Genomic DNA, 15,094 nt, shown 5'->3' with positions numbered 1-15,094 from the left:
GAGTAGCCAAACCTTCAAGATCAGTTAAAGTACCAAGTGAACAGTCAGTCAAGCAAGTAATCTACGAGGGAGCTACAACCAAGCGAGTCATCGGAAGCAGCGCCGTGGGAAGCACATAAGGAGCAAGATCGCCACGGCGACACGTTCGGGATTGGAACATCAGGAATCTCCGAATTGAGACACAAGTGGCTGAGTTCTAAAAAGGCATCACGCGGCTAAGTCAAGGCGTTTGTTTTCCAACTTTGTCACGACCACACCCTGGCGAGTCGCCCGGCGGGTCTGTCAGAGACAAGCCACAGAGTCCTAAGACGAAGAACCGTCAGCTAGGAGCCGTAGAGCCAGGAGAACCCGAAGCCAGCCCAGCCACACACCCGCTGTACTAATACCATGAGAATAAATCCCACTATTACCATTTGAACCCTTTGTTTTCTCACTGATCTACGGGCAATCACGTCATATAAATTTTTTGGGACGAACACACAATCTTCTGAGCTAGCCGCACGAATCTCGTACCGAGCAGACAACAATAATCAGTTCGTTACATCTGGCGCCCAACGTGATTGTCCCAACAGTGAAAACTGCACAATAAAAATGGGAAAGAATTGGATTTACCTCCTTAAGAAGGAGGACTTCGCCCATGTCGCACAGAGGCTTAATGTCGCCCTGGAGGGCAGGCTAGAAGACATGAGAAAGGCACTGTCGGAATACTATTCATAAACAGAGAACGACCTACAACTTGTCGACATCTGGGCCGAGCTGGAAGCAACATACCACTACAGAGCCGGCCCAGGCATTACGTTAACAAACGCTGAAGGGGCAACCTTGCGTCAAGCCTGAGCTTTGACAACATGCAAAGAGAGGCCCACGGGAGAGAGTCAAGCCAGGATAAGATAACAAGAGCGCTGACCCCGAGACCAAGCCAGTCGGACTATGCAAAGGTCACTAAACAGGTCCGCGAATGGTCGTTCAGGTTCGACGGGGCGGAAAAACCATTTCAGTTCCTGGAGCAGCTAGAATGGTCCGCCAACACGTACGGCTTGGAGCGATGCCGGAGTTGCTTAAAGGAAGGGCGTTGAAATGGTTCATCGCCAACAACAAGCAATGGAGAGCCTGGGCAGAGTTCATAGAAAGCTTTCACACCTATTTTCTGCCAAGAGATTTTTTCACCAGGCTAGCGGAACAGGTCCGCCAACGGAAGCAAGGCTTCAGCGAGTCCTTCAAGGACTACATGATCGACATGCAGACAATGGTGAGGCCACTTAACTACTCTATGAAAGAAACGTTAAGGGTCATTAAAGAGAACTGCACACCAAGCCTACGGATTTTCTTAAGAGCATACAAAGTGTCGGACCTGGATACGCTAATGATCCTAGCCGATGAGTACGAAGAACTTGAAAAGGAACGGGAAGTTTACGCACAGGAGAACAAGTTCTCAAAGACCAAGTCGGCGCCACCAACGCAGGTGACATGCAGAAGATGCGAGGAGACAGATAACCAGGACACACGAGGAAATAACCAATGGTCGCCACCACACCAAGCCAGACGACAGCAGGCAACAGACGCACCACGCGGAGGCCATTGGACACCACCCCCACAGCAACAGAGACAGCCAAACAATACCGTGTGGAGGCCGCCAAGCAACACACAGAGGCCACAAAATGCCACCCATACCACAGAACCGCAGGAGGCCTGTCGAAAATGCGGTGGGAACGGACACTGGGCTAGAGGATGTCGAAACCAGCGGGTGTTATTTTCCGAGATATGCGGCAAGGTGGGTGTCAGGAGCGTCGATTGCTGTCAACGATCGGGAAATGGCCAGCGATCTCAGCCGCAGAGAGGCGAGCGGGGATCGCACAATGCCACCTCTCCAAACTAACGGGCAAGCTAATCGAGGAGGAGCAGCAGTTGTCCGCAGCTGTGATGATTGGTGGGAACAGCTACAAAGCCACAATCGACACCGGAGCAACGGCAAGCTTCGTTAGCGAAGAATTGGCGGACAATATTGCTGCTCTAGGAAGGATTACAAGGACGAGACGGCAAGTTAGGTTGGCAGATGAAAGGTGCGGCGTAATTGATGCGCAGCTCGAGGTGGAGGTCAAATTCGGCAACAAACAAGTGAACATGAGCCTGTTGATTTTACCCGGAGTAGTGGATCCACTAGTGTTGGTATGGAACTGCCTGAAGCAAGTCGGAACCGAGGTAAGGTGTGCTGGACACGAGATAATAATACCAGCCAGGAACCGACACAATGGATGGCTCGAGGAGAAGCTATCAGTAGCAGTCGTTCAAAAAGTAAACGAGTTGGACGATACTACAGCGTTTCTTGAAGCAGAGCTGGCAGACTTCAGCACAATGACGGGAACATCGAATATGGCAGAACACCAGATCGAAATGAAGGATGACAAGCCAATCAAGCAGAGATACTACCCCAAGAACCCGAAAATTCAAGGGGAAATCAACGCAAAGGTGGACGAGCTTCTCCAAATGGGGTTCATAGAGCATTCAAAAAGCCCAAACAGCTCCCCCATCGTGATGGTGAAAAATAAGACAGGCAAGTGGAGACTGTGTGTCGACTTCAGGCAGATCAACGCGAAGTCAGTGAAGGATGCCTACCCAATGCCCCGCATAAACTACATCCTGGATCAACTAAGGGAGGCGCGGTACATCAGCAGTTTGGACCTGAAGGATGGATACTGGCAAATCCCACTGGAAGAGAGTAGCAGGCAATATACGGCGTTCACGGTACCAGGCAAAGGTCTGTTTCAGTGAAGGGTAATGCCGTTCGGACGTCGTTCGGTGTCGGCAACGTTTCAGCGAGTTTTGGACCAAGTAATTGGTCCCGAGATGTCACCTCACGCATTCCCTTACAAGGATGACATAACAGTGATCGGTCGCACGCTTGTGAGGATGCGTGAAAACACACCCTCCACATTTCGCCATTTCTATTTCCGCCACGAAGGCATACAATTGGAGATTACGCCACGAAGGCCATTTATTTATAAGTTGTAATATATAATATAATTATAATATAAATCGTTACGCCACGAAGGCAATTTATATAAGTTCAAACTAGAAGCTAAGCTTATCCGATTTAAATATTGCGCGCACCAGGGCTGGAAAACCACCCAGTGTTGGTCGACCGAGGGCCAACAGCTGATAGTGCCGATAGCGATAGGCGGGAGGTTCGATAAGAAACTGTGTTGGGAAACGAAGAAACCCGGCAAGCCGGGCTTACATGCGGCCGCAAGGGCGGAAGCTCGCTCTCATTCTCGAATGGCAGCCAAGGCGATCAGACCTAGGAGCGGACTACAACCCGGAGTGGTACAGCGGCACGAGCGTCGGCACGCCGGATCCAAGGAGTAAGTGGGACGGACAATAGCGATCAGACTGAGTGCGAGTAGGTGTAGTAGTAGTAGTAGTACTAGCGCATAATAAAGACAAGCGAGAATGATGAAATATGTGTCCGTGTGAATTTGTGCATTTTTCGGGAAGCCACGTGCAGTGATTTGTGCCGGTCGGGAATCGTGTTGCGCCTGAGCTGCTTACTCAGTGCAAACGACTACCCGATCGCCCACAAGGAGCATAGGAAAGGATCGCCTCTGGCCACCCTCTCCTGGGAGCCCCGCCCCAATTACGGTTTAGGTAGGCGCGAGCCACGTGCAGTGATTTGTGCCGGTCGGGAATCGTGTTGCGCCAGAGCTGCTTACTCAGTGCAAACGACCACCCGATCGCCCACAAGGAGCATAGGAAAGGATCGCCTCTGGCCACCCTCTCCTGGGAGCCCCGCCCCAATTACGGTTTAGGTAGGCGCGAGCCACGTGCAGTGATTTGTGCCGGTCGGGAATCGTGTTGCTCCAGAGCTGCTTACTCAGTGCAAACGACCACCCGATCGCCCACAAGGAGCATAGGAAAGGATCGCATATGGCCACCCTCTCCTGGGAACCCCGCCCCAAATACGGTTTAGGTAGTCGCGAGCCACGTGCAGTGATCTGTGCCGGTCGGGAATCGGGTTGCGCCAGAGAAGCTTACTCAGTGCAAACGACCACTCGATCGACCACAGGGAGCACAGGGAAGGGTCGCCTCCGGCCATCCTCCCCTCGGATCCCTACCCCCCTACCCCAGTAGCTTGTGAGTCGCACATCCAGGGGGAACGGCCACGCCGTAGAGTTTTGTTGGTATTTTCTCAGGGATCGGCTACGCCGCTCGTTTCGTTAGTATTTTCGCCGGGAGCAGCCCCGCTCTCTCCTATACCTTTCGGGTGCCGTGTTGCGCTAGAGCTGCCTACTCGGTGCAACGCGGATACTCTGGCCTCCTTTCCATACAAATCCCCGCGGCAACTCCCCGTCCAGTTTCGTCCCAACTCCTTTCTACAAATTTAACTGTAGAGGACCCTGGCCGGACTGAGTTTTATCCCAGCCCATGAAAAAGGTCCTTACAGTTTGGCGCCCGAACAGGGACGAATATGGACGACTAGATATCCTTCAGGAGAGTTGGGTTTTTACCACCAACCGCATGGCCTAAAGACCCATGTCCAGTAGACGAGATTTAGAGAAAGATAGGAGACCGCAGGAATAGTTAGAGTAGGGGATCCCGTAACGCTGCGCCCGCCAATGCCAACCCACTCCCGGAGCGCCACATAGCCACGTGGTCTCCCACGAAGCCGTCAAGCGCATACCGCGCCCCGAGCAGCGCCCCCAGAGCGGCACAGCAGCGCCCAACAAGCGTCCAGCGATCGGCGGCAGCGCCCATCAGCGGCACCCACCCACGTGCCCACCAGGAGCACGCACAGCGCGGCCACCGCGCCCTCAGCAGCGTCACCCGCGCCGCCAGCTGCGCCATCAGCAGCGCAGACCCAGCAGCGTCCCGCGCCGTGCGGTGCCACCCACGTGGCCATCAGGTGCCCACAGAGCGCCACCAGCAGCGCCGACAGCGCCGGACACGTGGTCACCAGCCACACAACGAGCGTCACCAGGAGCGGGCAACGAGCGGCCCCGCGCCCTCCGCAGCGTTCAGCGCCCATCGGGCGGCGTCATTTGCACCACCAGCAGCACCCACCGAGTGCCTACCGAGTGCCCACCGAGCGCCACCAGTAGCGCCCACAGCAGCGCCCATCAGCAGCGCCCAGCCGCGCCCTCAGCAGCGCCAACCGCGCCGGATACGTGGTCACTAGCCACGCTACGAGCGCCACCAGGAGCGCCCAACGATCAGCGCCGCCGCTCACCAGCCGCACTCACCGAGCGCCAACGGGAGAGCTAGCCGCAACCACATCGGTCAGCCAGTGCCGCACGTCAGCAGCACCTGCCGTGCGCCCAGCGCCCAGTCACGCCACTAGGAGCGCTCACCAAGTGATCCCCAGCAGAGCCATCGGCAGCGCCACCGCGCGTATGCCCAGTGTCTCGGGAAAGAAAACGTCAGAGGACGCAGAATCAAAGCCAGATCCGGCAGCTGCCGGACTGGAAGAGGACAGGTTTTTCACCGCATGCGGGGGTGATTCCACAAACATGGGGGTCAGGTGGATCGCCTACCGCCGGAAGGACGAGCTGCAGGCTCTGCTAAAAGAGTTTGGACTTGACCCGAACGGCCAAGTAGACGAACTACGACCACGATTGGCATCCTTCATCGGAGGAGGAGACCACAGCCCGGCTCTACGAGAGCGCTTTGCCGCACTGGAGGCAATATACCCGGAAGCACCCACCCAGAGGACGTCCACCAGTCGGGCCACCTCACCGATGCCCGGAATTGAGGATCACACGCTTCCCGTGCCCTGCTTAGGGAACCTACGGAAAAGCCCTGGACGGGAGATACCGGCCGCCAACCCAGCCGCCCATCTTGCGCACAGCCCTATATCCGCGGCAGTGTTCGCCGAGAAACTGCGAGGATGGGGCGTACTGTTTGACGGACAGTCAGACCCCGTTCATTTTATAGAACGCATCGAGGAAGGTGCCACTGCCTACAATGTGAGAACGAGTGACATACCGAGGGCCGTCATTGGACTTCTCTCAGGCCGCGCCGAAGGCTGGTACCGGGCATACCAAATGCACACCGAGCCATGGGAAACTTTCCGGAGAGAGTTTCTGGAGTTTTTCTTGCCTCCGCGGTACTACCAGAGCCTAGAAGATGCCATCCGGACCAGGCAACAACAAGTGGGCGAGCCCTTCAAAATATACGTAGTGGAATTACGCCTGATGATGCAACGCGCCAAGTACTCACTAGGCCAGGAGCTCGAGCGGATCTACGAGAATTTGATGCCGGAGTACCAGCTTTTCATATGACATGAGTTCTCCTCACTAGAGGGGCTTACCCAACTGGCAACTGCGTTCGAAATCGCACGGGATCGAGACCCCGTTCGACATGCAGCCCTAATTCCAACCGCAAGCTGGAATTCCGGCAGGGAGAGCAGCGGAAGGCCCACACCTCGACTCCAGAACTTTCTCGCTCCAACGCCCTCTGGACCCAGGAGGCCGGCGATATCCAACGGGATGATCGCCCAGGAAGCGGAACCACCGGTTGACGTCGGCCGAGCTTGTCACCGCTGCGGAGAAATTGGACACTTCACACGAGAATGCCGAAACCCACCGCTGATGTACTGCTGGGACTGTGGGAAACGAAGCTTCCGTACCATCGACTGCTGCCGCCGGACGGAAAACGGCCAGGGTCGCCGCCCACGTCGGGAGCCCGCGGTGACCCACTCGGTGATCCCCCATCACTAGATTCCCCACTCCGCCTGGCGGGGGGGGCGAATTGTTGCCAATGTTACCATCGAGGGACAACCTTTCTCGGCAACAATTGACACAGGAGCCTCGCGAAGCTTTGTCAGCGAAGCGATCGCCAAGCGCTTAGACTCAGGAAGAAACAGCAGAGAAGTCCGCTCCCGCATCTCTCTGGCGGAAAGAGGTGACCAAGGCCCTCCGGGCGCAAGTCGGCTTAAACGACCGACAGATCGGGCTGACGCTACTAGTCCTGCCAACGATCCTGGATGAAGTGATTTTGGGCATCGACATTCTTTGCGCCATCAGCGCAACTCTAATCTGCGGGCAAGTCTGCTTGCAACTAGCCCCACCTGCCACCCGGAAGGTAGAACCAACCCCAGATACGCGGGCGACTCCTACGGCCGCAACCGCGCAATCCCCAAGCACACCCGGTACGCCGCAATCATCGCAAAGCACCGAGGGGGGGACCAAAACAGTTCCAAAGCCTGCTCCGAGGACTCACATAAAGCCAAACGCGCCAGTGCGGAAGACAAGTCCTGACCCCTCGGGACCCCCGTTGTCAAGGAACCCGTCAGGCGACACCGCGGGAACTTGCATCACCACGGATAACAGGTACGGCCTACAACCGCAGGCGGACGCCGCCACGGCAAAGGAGAAGAACCCGTTTCGACGCCCCTCCACGAGCGCCCTGTTGGCCACCACAACGGTGGAAACTCACACGCGCAAACCAGCCACCTCACCTGGGCCTGGGGAACCACAACGGAAAATCGGTGTATATCAGCTGCCAGCCCAGTCGGACGCAGCCAGAGCACGGAAGCACAACCCGTTCCGGAGCCACTGTCCCCACGGACACCTGGCCACTGTAGCGGAGGACCCAACCAGGCTACAGGTGACCGAAGAACCTCACGCCGAGGAAACCGCCCACTTTCTGCAGGAGGAGCTACAGCTTTTCGACGAGCTAAGCGGGCCAACGGAGATCGCCGAGCATACCATCACTCTCCGGGAGAATAAGCCACTAAAGCAGCGGTATTATCCAAAGAACCCATGCAGAGCATAATCAATCAGCAGTTGGACGAGCTATTACGAGACGACCGAATCGAGCCCTCCCGTAGCCCGCACAGTGCCCCGCTGGTGCTCGTGCGGAAGAAGACAGGGGATATGCGGATGTGCGTCGACTATCGACAACTCAACGCACATTCCATACCCGATGCGTACCCACTCCCACGAATCAACCACATATTGGAACGGCTACGGAACGACCGGTTCATCTCAACGCTGGATCTTAAGAATGGATACTGGCAGATCCCTATGGCGGAAGGAAGCCGCGAATGCACGGCTTTTACCGTCCCTGGGCGTGGACTCTTCCACTGGAAAGTCATGCCCTTTGGACTGCATTCTGCCCCAGCAACGTTCCAGCGAGCCCTTGACACCGTCATCGGGCCGGATATGGAACCCCACGCCTTCGCCTACTTGGATGACATCATCGTCATCGGGGCGACGTGGGAGGAACATGCCAGGAATCTCAGGCAAGTCACCCCCTAGGGATGCTTCAGCTGCTCGCGGAACACGGAACTCAGTGCAAATGGATCCGGAGGATGCAAGAAGAAGTCCAGAGGCGCCCCGAAAAGTTTCCGGATTACACTCTGGATCACGGACAGCTGTATCGACACATCGGACACACCTCAGACGTGGGAAACAGCAACCCATGGAAGCTTTGCGTGCCTCGGGAGCAGAGACAACGAGTGCTGGAGGAATGCCACGACCACCCTTCTGCTGGTCACCTGGGCATCCGGAAGACTCGCAGACGGATTGCCCAACGATATTTCTGGCCGGGATTACATCGAGACGTTGTGCAGTACGTCACCAGCTGCTTGGTTTGCCAACAATACAAGGTGAGTCAACGCAAACCGGCGGGCAAAATGCTCACCCGCCATCCCACGGAGCCATTTGCGCTCGTCGGAGCCGACTTCGTTGGACCTCTTCCTCGGACCCGACGAGGGAATACCATGCTGCTCGTATTTATAGATGTCTTTTCCAAATGGGTCGAGATCATACCCCTAAAGAAGGCCACAGCCGCCCAACTGGAGTTTGGATTTCGGGAAAGGATAATATCCCGCTTAGAAGCACCCAGGACTTTGATCTGCGACAACGGCACGCAGTTCACCAGCCGCGGTTTCAAGACATTCTGTCGCACTAACGGTATCAAACTGAAATACACAGCTCCCTATTCCCCGCAGCAGAACCCCACCGAACGGGCAAACCGGACCATCAAGACAATGATAGCCCAGTACGTGGACCAGGATCACAGGACATGGGATCAGCTACTGCCAGAGATCTCGCTGGCCATAAACACGAGCATCTCAGATAGCACCGGTTTCAGCCCCGCCTATCTGGTGCAGGGTAGGGAACCCAGATTGCCAGGGGCCCTCTTTGATGTGGTCACGCCTGGTCTACACTCGTCGCCGTTGGACCCCACTGAGCGAGCTAAACGACTTCAGGAAGCTTTCCGCACTGCGCTGGAAACCAACCAGATGGCTTCTCAGGAACAAGGCCGCCACTACAATTTGCGACGTCGCGAGTGGAGGCCTCAGCTCGGATCACAGGTTATGGTCCGCCTCCACCACCTGTCAAAGGCCTCCTAAGTACTCGGGCCATTTAAGGTGCTGAAGTTCCTCTCCCCGAATATCGTCAGGATACAACATATGGAAAACAGGAAGAGGCGAACAGCAGGAGTAGGCGACCTGAAGGAGTACCACCAACGCAGTGACCAACTAGGGGACCCGGAAGAAGCCACCGGAGAGAGCGCGTGCCCAACATAGGGGAGTCGACGAATGTACCCAAAGCATCGTAGTAATAACTTTAGTAGAAAACAAGGAAGAACGCTATAGTCGAGTACCTCGACTATCACATACCCGTTACTCAGATAATGGGACCAAAAGGAAATGGAGATATGCAAGCAGAAAGCGAGATTGAAATGCGCCACCTACCGGCGGTAGACAGATTTAAGCGTTATGGGCGTTAGAGTGGGCGCGGCAAACTTTTTTTTGGGTCAATCGATAAGTATTGACGAGAACAACACATTTCAGTTAAAATTTTTTATCTAGCATGAAAATTGTGGGCGCCACAGGCTTGGCCGGTTTGTGGGCGTTAGAGTGGGCGTGGCACATTGCTGAATCAAACTTGCGCTGCGTAAGAAGCAATAGAATAAGTTAGCCGCGCACTTTGCTCTCTCTGAGCGCCGGCAGTGCTTCTTTCTTTGCCGCTAAGTTCGGCCGGCAACTATTTACATACACACACATACACGCGTAAAAACATTTCGCATTGTCTGGCTCTGACGTCATAGCTTTTTTTCTTGGGAGGTTTGTGGGCGTTAGAGTGGGCGTAGCAAAATTTTTTTGGGTCAATCGATAGGTATTGACAAGACTAATACATTTCAGTTAAAATTTTCTATCTAGCATCAAAACTGTAGGAGTTACAGTTTTGCGCGGTTTGTGGGCGTTAGAGTGGGCGTGGCAGTCTACTGAAACAAACTTGCGCTGCGTAAGAAGCTCAGGAATCTGTACGCCAAATCTCAATAGCCTAGCTCTCATAGTTTCCGAGATCTCAGCGTTCATCCGGACAGACAGACGGACAGACGGACAGACGGACATGGCTAGATCGACTCGGCTAGTGATCCTGATCAAGAATATATATACTTTATGGGGTCGGAAACGCATCCTTCTGCCTGTTACATACTTTCCGACGAATCTAGTATACCCTTTTACTCTACGAGTAACGGGTATAACTAGGTTAAGCTGAGAGTTGTACCCACTAGATAAGTCGATCCTCGCACTCAGGCGGGGCCAATAAGGAACGTAGGCCTAGGCTAATATTCTAGCAATTTACAGATCGGAACTACAACAACAGGATGGAGCCTTTCTACCCATACTTCGTCGCAGGGGTCTACCAACCGGTCGACCACCGTGACTCGGACACGGATACCAACGACGGCGCACCCCCCAGCCGGGACTCGGTCCTGTCAGACCGGAGCCCCACACCACCCAGCTTCAGCCCAATCCTCAGCCTCCAGTCACGCGAAGCTCGTAACGGCGACTCCATCTCCACCGTGCCGTGGTCGCCGGACGCAAGCATCGCAGTTAGCGGCGAGCCACCTGCGGCGTTTGCAGTTGGAGCATCGGGGGACGAGGACGATGACTCGACAGCACCCACGGTGGCCCGTTTGGCACGGCTGCAGGTCTTCGAATCCGGCAAACCGGGGACGGCAACAGTTCACCGCTCGGTGGATGCTTGGATCCAGAGCCAGGATCACCACGCGTTCGCACCCGGCTACCTTGGGCAATGCCGGCGGGAAGCCGAACGATGCCCCTCGGGAAGCCCGATGTCTTCCGATGACTCCTCCGTGGCGATGTACGGTCGCTTTGGAGCCGGGCAACTTCGCGCGCCCCAACAGCCGGTCATCGACGAAGCCAACCGGGCCTGGGAGGACTACGGCGGCTACGTCAACCCAGAGCCTGGGGAAGCCGACGCTGGGAGGAGACTCAGCTCCGGGCACGGTTCCGACGAAGCCAACGAGGAGGAGGACGAAGCCAACGAGGAGGAGGACGAAGCCAACGAGGAGGAGGACGAAGCTTACGAGGGAGAGGACGACGCCAACGAGGAGGACGCAGGACCCGCTGCTGGCCAGGACCCAGGAGTCGGAGGAAACGCTCCCCAGGATTTCGTAGACCCGCCACCGCCGGCCCTACCAGAGGCATCGCCCGGATCACCACCAGAGCGGCCCCCGAGGGCATCTCCCAGAACGCCGCGACAGACGTCACCCCCAGGAGGTGGAAGCCACTATACCAGTCCGCTACCACGAACGCCCGGACGTTGGCAAAGCTCCCCACGAACCCAGGAAGGGATGTTTCGACCACACAGCCAGCGATCGCCCCACCCAATATCGCCGGGCCTGGGCACCTCTGCGCGCGCCGTACCGCAAACTCCCGGCCGCACGATCGTACCAAGCGAGCTGGGCTGGGAACCGGACCTGAAATTGTTCCTCAGCAGGGAAGAGGAGGATGAGGTCCTGCAAGCCCTCCGGGAGTGTCCGGACGCTGGACAAGTTATGGAGGAGGCCCAGTGGATCGTCGCCCCAGTCGGCTGGAGGGTAGACACCCACCAGAGACGACTGCCTACAGCCCTAGTCGCATCCATCCAGGAGCAGGATCGACGGAGGGTGCGCTACCTGCGCCAGATCGAGGGTCATCGGTTCCGAGTCACCATCACCGCCGGGCTGGAGGTGATCGTTTCCCTCCGCCATAATTACGCAGAAGAAAAGGGGGGGTGTGAGGATGCGTGAAAACACACCCTATACATTTCGCCATTTCTATTTCCGCCACGAAGGCATACAATTGGAGATTACGCCACGTGGCCATTTATTCATAAGTTGTAATATATAACATAATTATAATATAAATCGTTACGCCACGAAGGCAATTTATATAAGTTCAAACTAGAAGCTAAGCTTATCCGATTTAAATATTGCGCGCACCAGGGCTGGAAAACCACACAGTGTTGGTCGACCGAGGGCCAACAGCTGATAGTGCCGATAGCGATAGGCTGGAGGTTCGATAAGAAACTGTGTTGGGAAACGAAGAAACCCGGCAAGCCGGGCTTACATGCGGCCGCAAGGGCGGAAGCTCGCTCTCATTCTCGAATGGCAGCCAAGGCGATCAGACCTGGGAGCGGACTACAACCCGGAGAGGTACAGCGGCACGAGCGTCGGCACGCCGGATCCAAGGAGTAAGTGGGACGGACAATAGCGATCAGACTGAGTGCGAGTAGGTGTAGTAGTAGTAGTAGTAGTACTAGCGCATAATAAAGACAAGCGAGAATGATGAAATGTGTCCGTGTGAATTTGTGCATTTTTCGGGAAGCCACGTGCAGTGATTTGTGCCGGTCGGGAATCGTGTTGCGCCAGAGCTGCTTACTCAGTGCAAACGACCACCCGATCGCCCACAAGGAGCATAGGAAAGCATCGCCTCTGGCCACCCTCTCCTGGGAGCCCCGCCCCGATTACGGTTTAGGTAGGCGCGAGCCACGTGCAGTGATCTGTGCCGGTCGGGAATCGGGTTGCGCCAGAGAAGCTTACTCAGTGCAAACGACCACTCGATCGACCACAGGGAGCACAGGGAAGGGTCGCCTCCGGCCATCCTCCCCTCGGATCCCTACCCCCCTACCCCAGTAGCTTGTGAGTCGCACATCCAGGGGGAACGGTCACGCCGTCCAGTTTTGTTGGTATTTTCTCAGGGATCGGCTACGCCGCTCGTTTCGTTAGTATTTTCGCCGGGAGCAGCCCCGCCCTCTCCTATACCTTCCGGGTGCCGTGTTGCGCTAGAGCTGCCTACTCGGTGCAACGCGGATACTCTGGCCTCCTTTCCCCACAAATCCCCGCGGCAACTCCCCGTCCAGTTTCGTCCCAACTCCTTTCTACAAATTTAACTGTAGAGGACCCTGGCCGGACTGAGTTTTATCCCAGCCCATGAAAAAGGTCCTTACACGCTGGAAGAACACAAAAGAAACCTGAGAGAAGTGTTCCGGCGTCTAAAGGAGGCAAACCTGAGGCTCAATCCAGAAAAATGTCAATTCTTTAAAAAGGAACTGCTGTACCTGGGACATCGAGTGACAAGCGAGGGAATAGGAACAGATCCAGAAAAAGTAGCCGCCATCGCCGAACTGGAACCGCCATCGACCGTCAAAGAACTCCGGCAATACCTAGGAGCACCGTCGTGGTACCGCCGTTGTGTACCAGATTTTTCCAGAATCGTCAAACCCCTGAATGACCTGCTGCGCAAAGGCAGTAAGTGGGAGTGGACAACAGAGCACCAGATGGCGTTTGAGGAAGTAATGGCAATACTCGTGGCAGATCCGGTTCTAGCATGCCCGGACTTCAGTAGAACTTTCATCCTGCAAACAGACGCCAGCGGCTACGGCATCGGAGCGATACTGACACAGGACACCGAAAAGGGCGAAAGAGTAATCTCCTATTCGAGCCGAACACTGAACGGCGCGGTGAAGAAGTATTCAACAACGGAGAAGGAGTGCTTGGCGATCGTCTGGGCGATCCGGAAGCTCAAGCCATATCTGGAAGGTTACCACTGTAAGGTAGTAACCGACCACATGGCCCTGAAGTGGCTCAACAGCATCGAAAGCCCGTCAGGAAGGATCGCTAGATGGGCCCTCCAGACGGAGCTACAACAATACGACTTTGAGATAGCGTACAGAAAGGGTCAGCTAAACGTGGTGGCCGACGCATTATCAAGACAACCACTACCAGAGACGCTACGAGGAGTAAAAGAGGCGTCGGCAACAACAACTTCAGAAGGGTGCAGCTGGATCAAAGACATGGGCGAAAAGATAAGGACCCAACCGCAGAAGTACCCGGACTATGTTATGGATGGTGAGACACTGTACAGAAACATACCTCACCGAGCAGGCAGTGAAGACGTCGCGTCATGGAAGATGTGCGTCCCTAAGTCGCTACGAGAAACAGTGTTGAGAGAAAACCACGACACACCGTCTGCGGGACACGTAGGAAGCGGGGAAGATGTTGACCCAAGTGCCGGAGGAACCATGGGCCACGGTATGTGCAGACTTCGTTGGACCCCTACCAAGATCTAAGCACGGGAACCAAATGCTGCTGGTCATGATAGACAGGTTTTCGAAATGGACGGAACTGGTGCCCCTGCGCAGTGCGACGGCAGAGTCGCTCAAGAAGGCGTTTAGGGAGCGCATAATCGCAAGGTATGGGGTCCCGAAGGTGGTCATAACGGACAATGGAGTACAGTTTGCAAGCCGCATCTTTACAAATTACCTGGCTGACATGGGTATCAGTCAACAATTCACCGCGCCATACACACCACAATCCAACCGAACGAGCAAACAGAACGGTCAAGACCATGATTGCGCAATTCGCAGGGCAGGTCAAGAGAAACTGGGACGAGAAGTGGTCGGAGATTATGCTAGCAGTGAACACGAGTACATCGGAATCCACCGGCCGTACACCGGCGTTTCTTACCCAGGGAAGGGAACCACTTCTACCCAGCAGCCTATATGATAAGGAAACCCTAGGCACTGGACGAGTTACGGAGATCCTTGAGGAAAATGCCAACAAAATAAGAGAGGTATTCAAGATCGTGCAGCGAAATATGGAAAAGGCGTCCCAAAGGTACCAAAAGGACACCCGAAGGATACCCTAGGGATAGCCCAACGATACCCCAACGATTCTCAAATAGTACTCGAAAGACACCCCAAGGATACCCCAATAGTACTCGAAAGACACCTCAAGGATACCCCAATAATGCCACAAGGATTCCCCAAGGATACCACCCAGGAACGCCCAGAAG

General features: G+C 55.4%; 2 protein-coding genes across 3 annotated transcripts in view; one reads left to right on the top strand and one right to left on the bottom strand.

The window, feature by feature from the left end:
* The window catches only part of Ppr-Y, a 1,017,876-nt gene that overhangs the window by 517,704 nt on the left and 485,078 nt on the right, over positions 1-15,094 (bottom strand). The gene's annotated exons all lie outside the window — the stretch shown is intronic.
* Positions 3,062-14,947, top strand: LOC139353567 (uncharacterized). The gene is made up of 3 exons (XM_070997921.1): positions 3,062-3,359; positions 10,598-11,988; positions 14,771-14,947. Exons 1-3 carry the CDS (start codon positions 3,236-3,238, stop codon positions 14,945-14,947), a joined length of 1,692 nt encoding a protein of 563 aa, XP_070854022.1. The 5' UTR covers positions 3,062-3,235.

Source organism: Drosophila suzukii, chromosome Y (assembly GCF_043229965.1).
Source record: "Drosophila suzukii chromosome Y, CBGP_Dsuzu_IsoJpt1.0, whole genome shotgun sequence".
Taxonomy (NCBI): domain Eukaryota; kingdom Metazoa; phylum Arthropoda; class Insecta; order Diptera; family Drosophilidae; genus Drosophila; species Drosophila suzukii.
The sequence above is the reverse complement of the archived record's forward strand: the minus strand, read 5'-3'. Positions and strand labels throughout refer to the sequence as shown.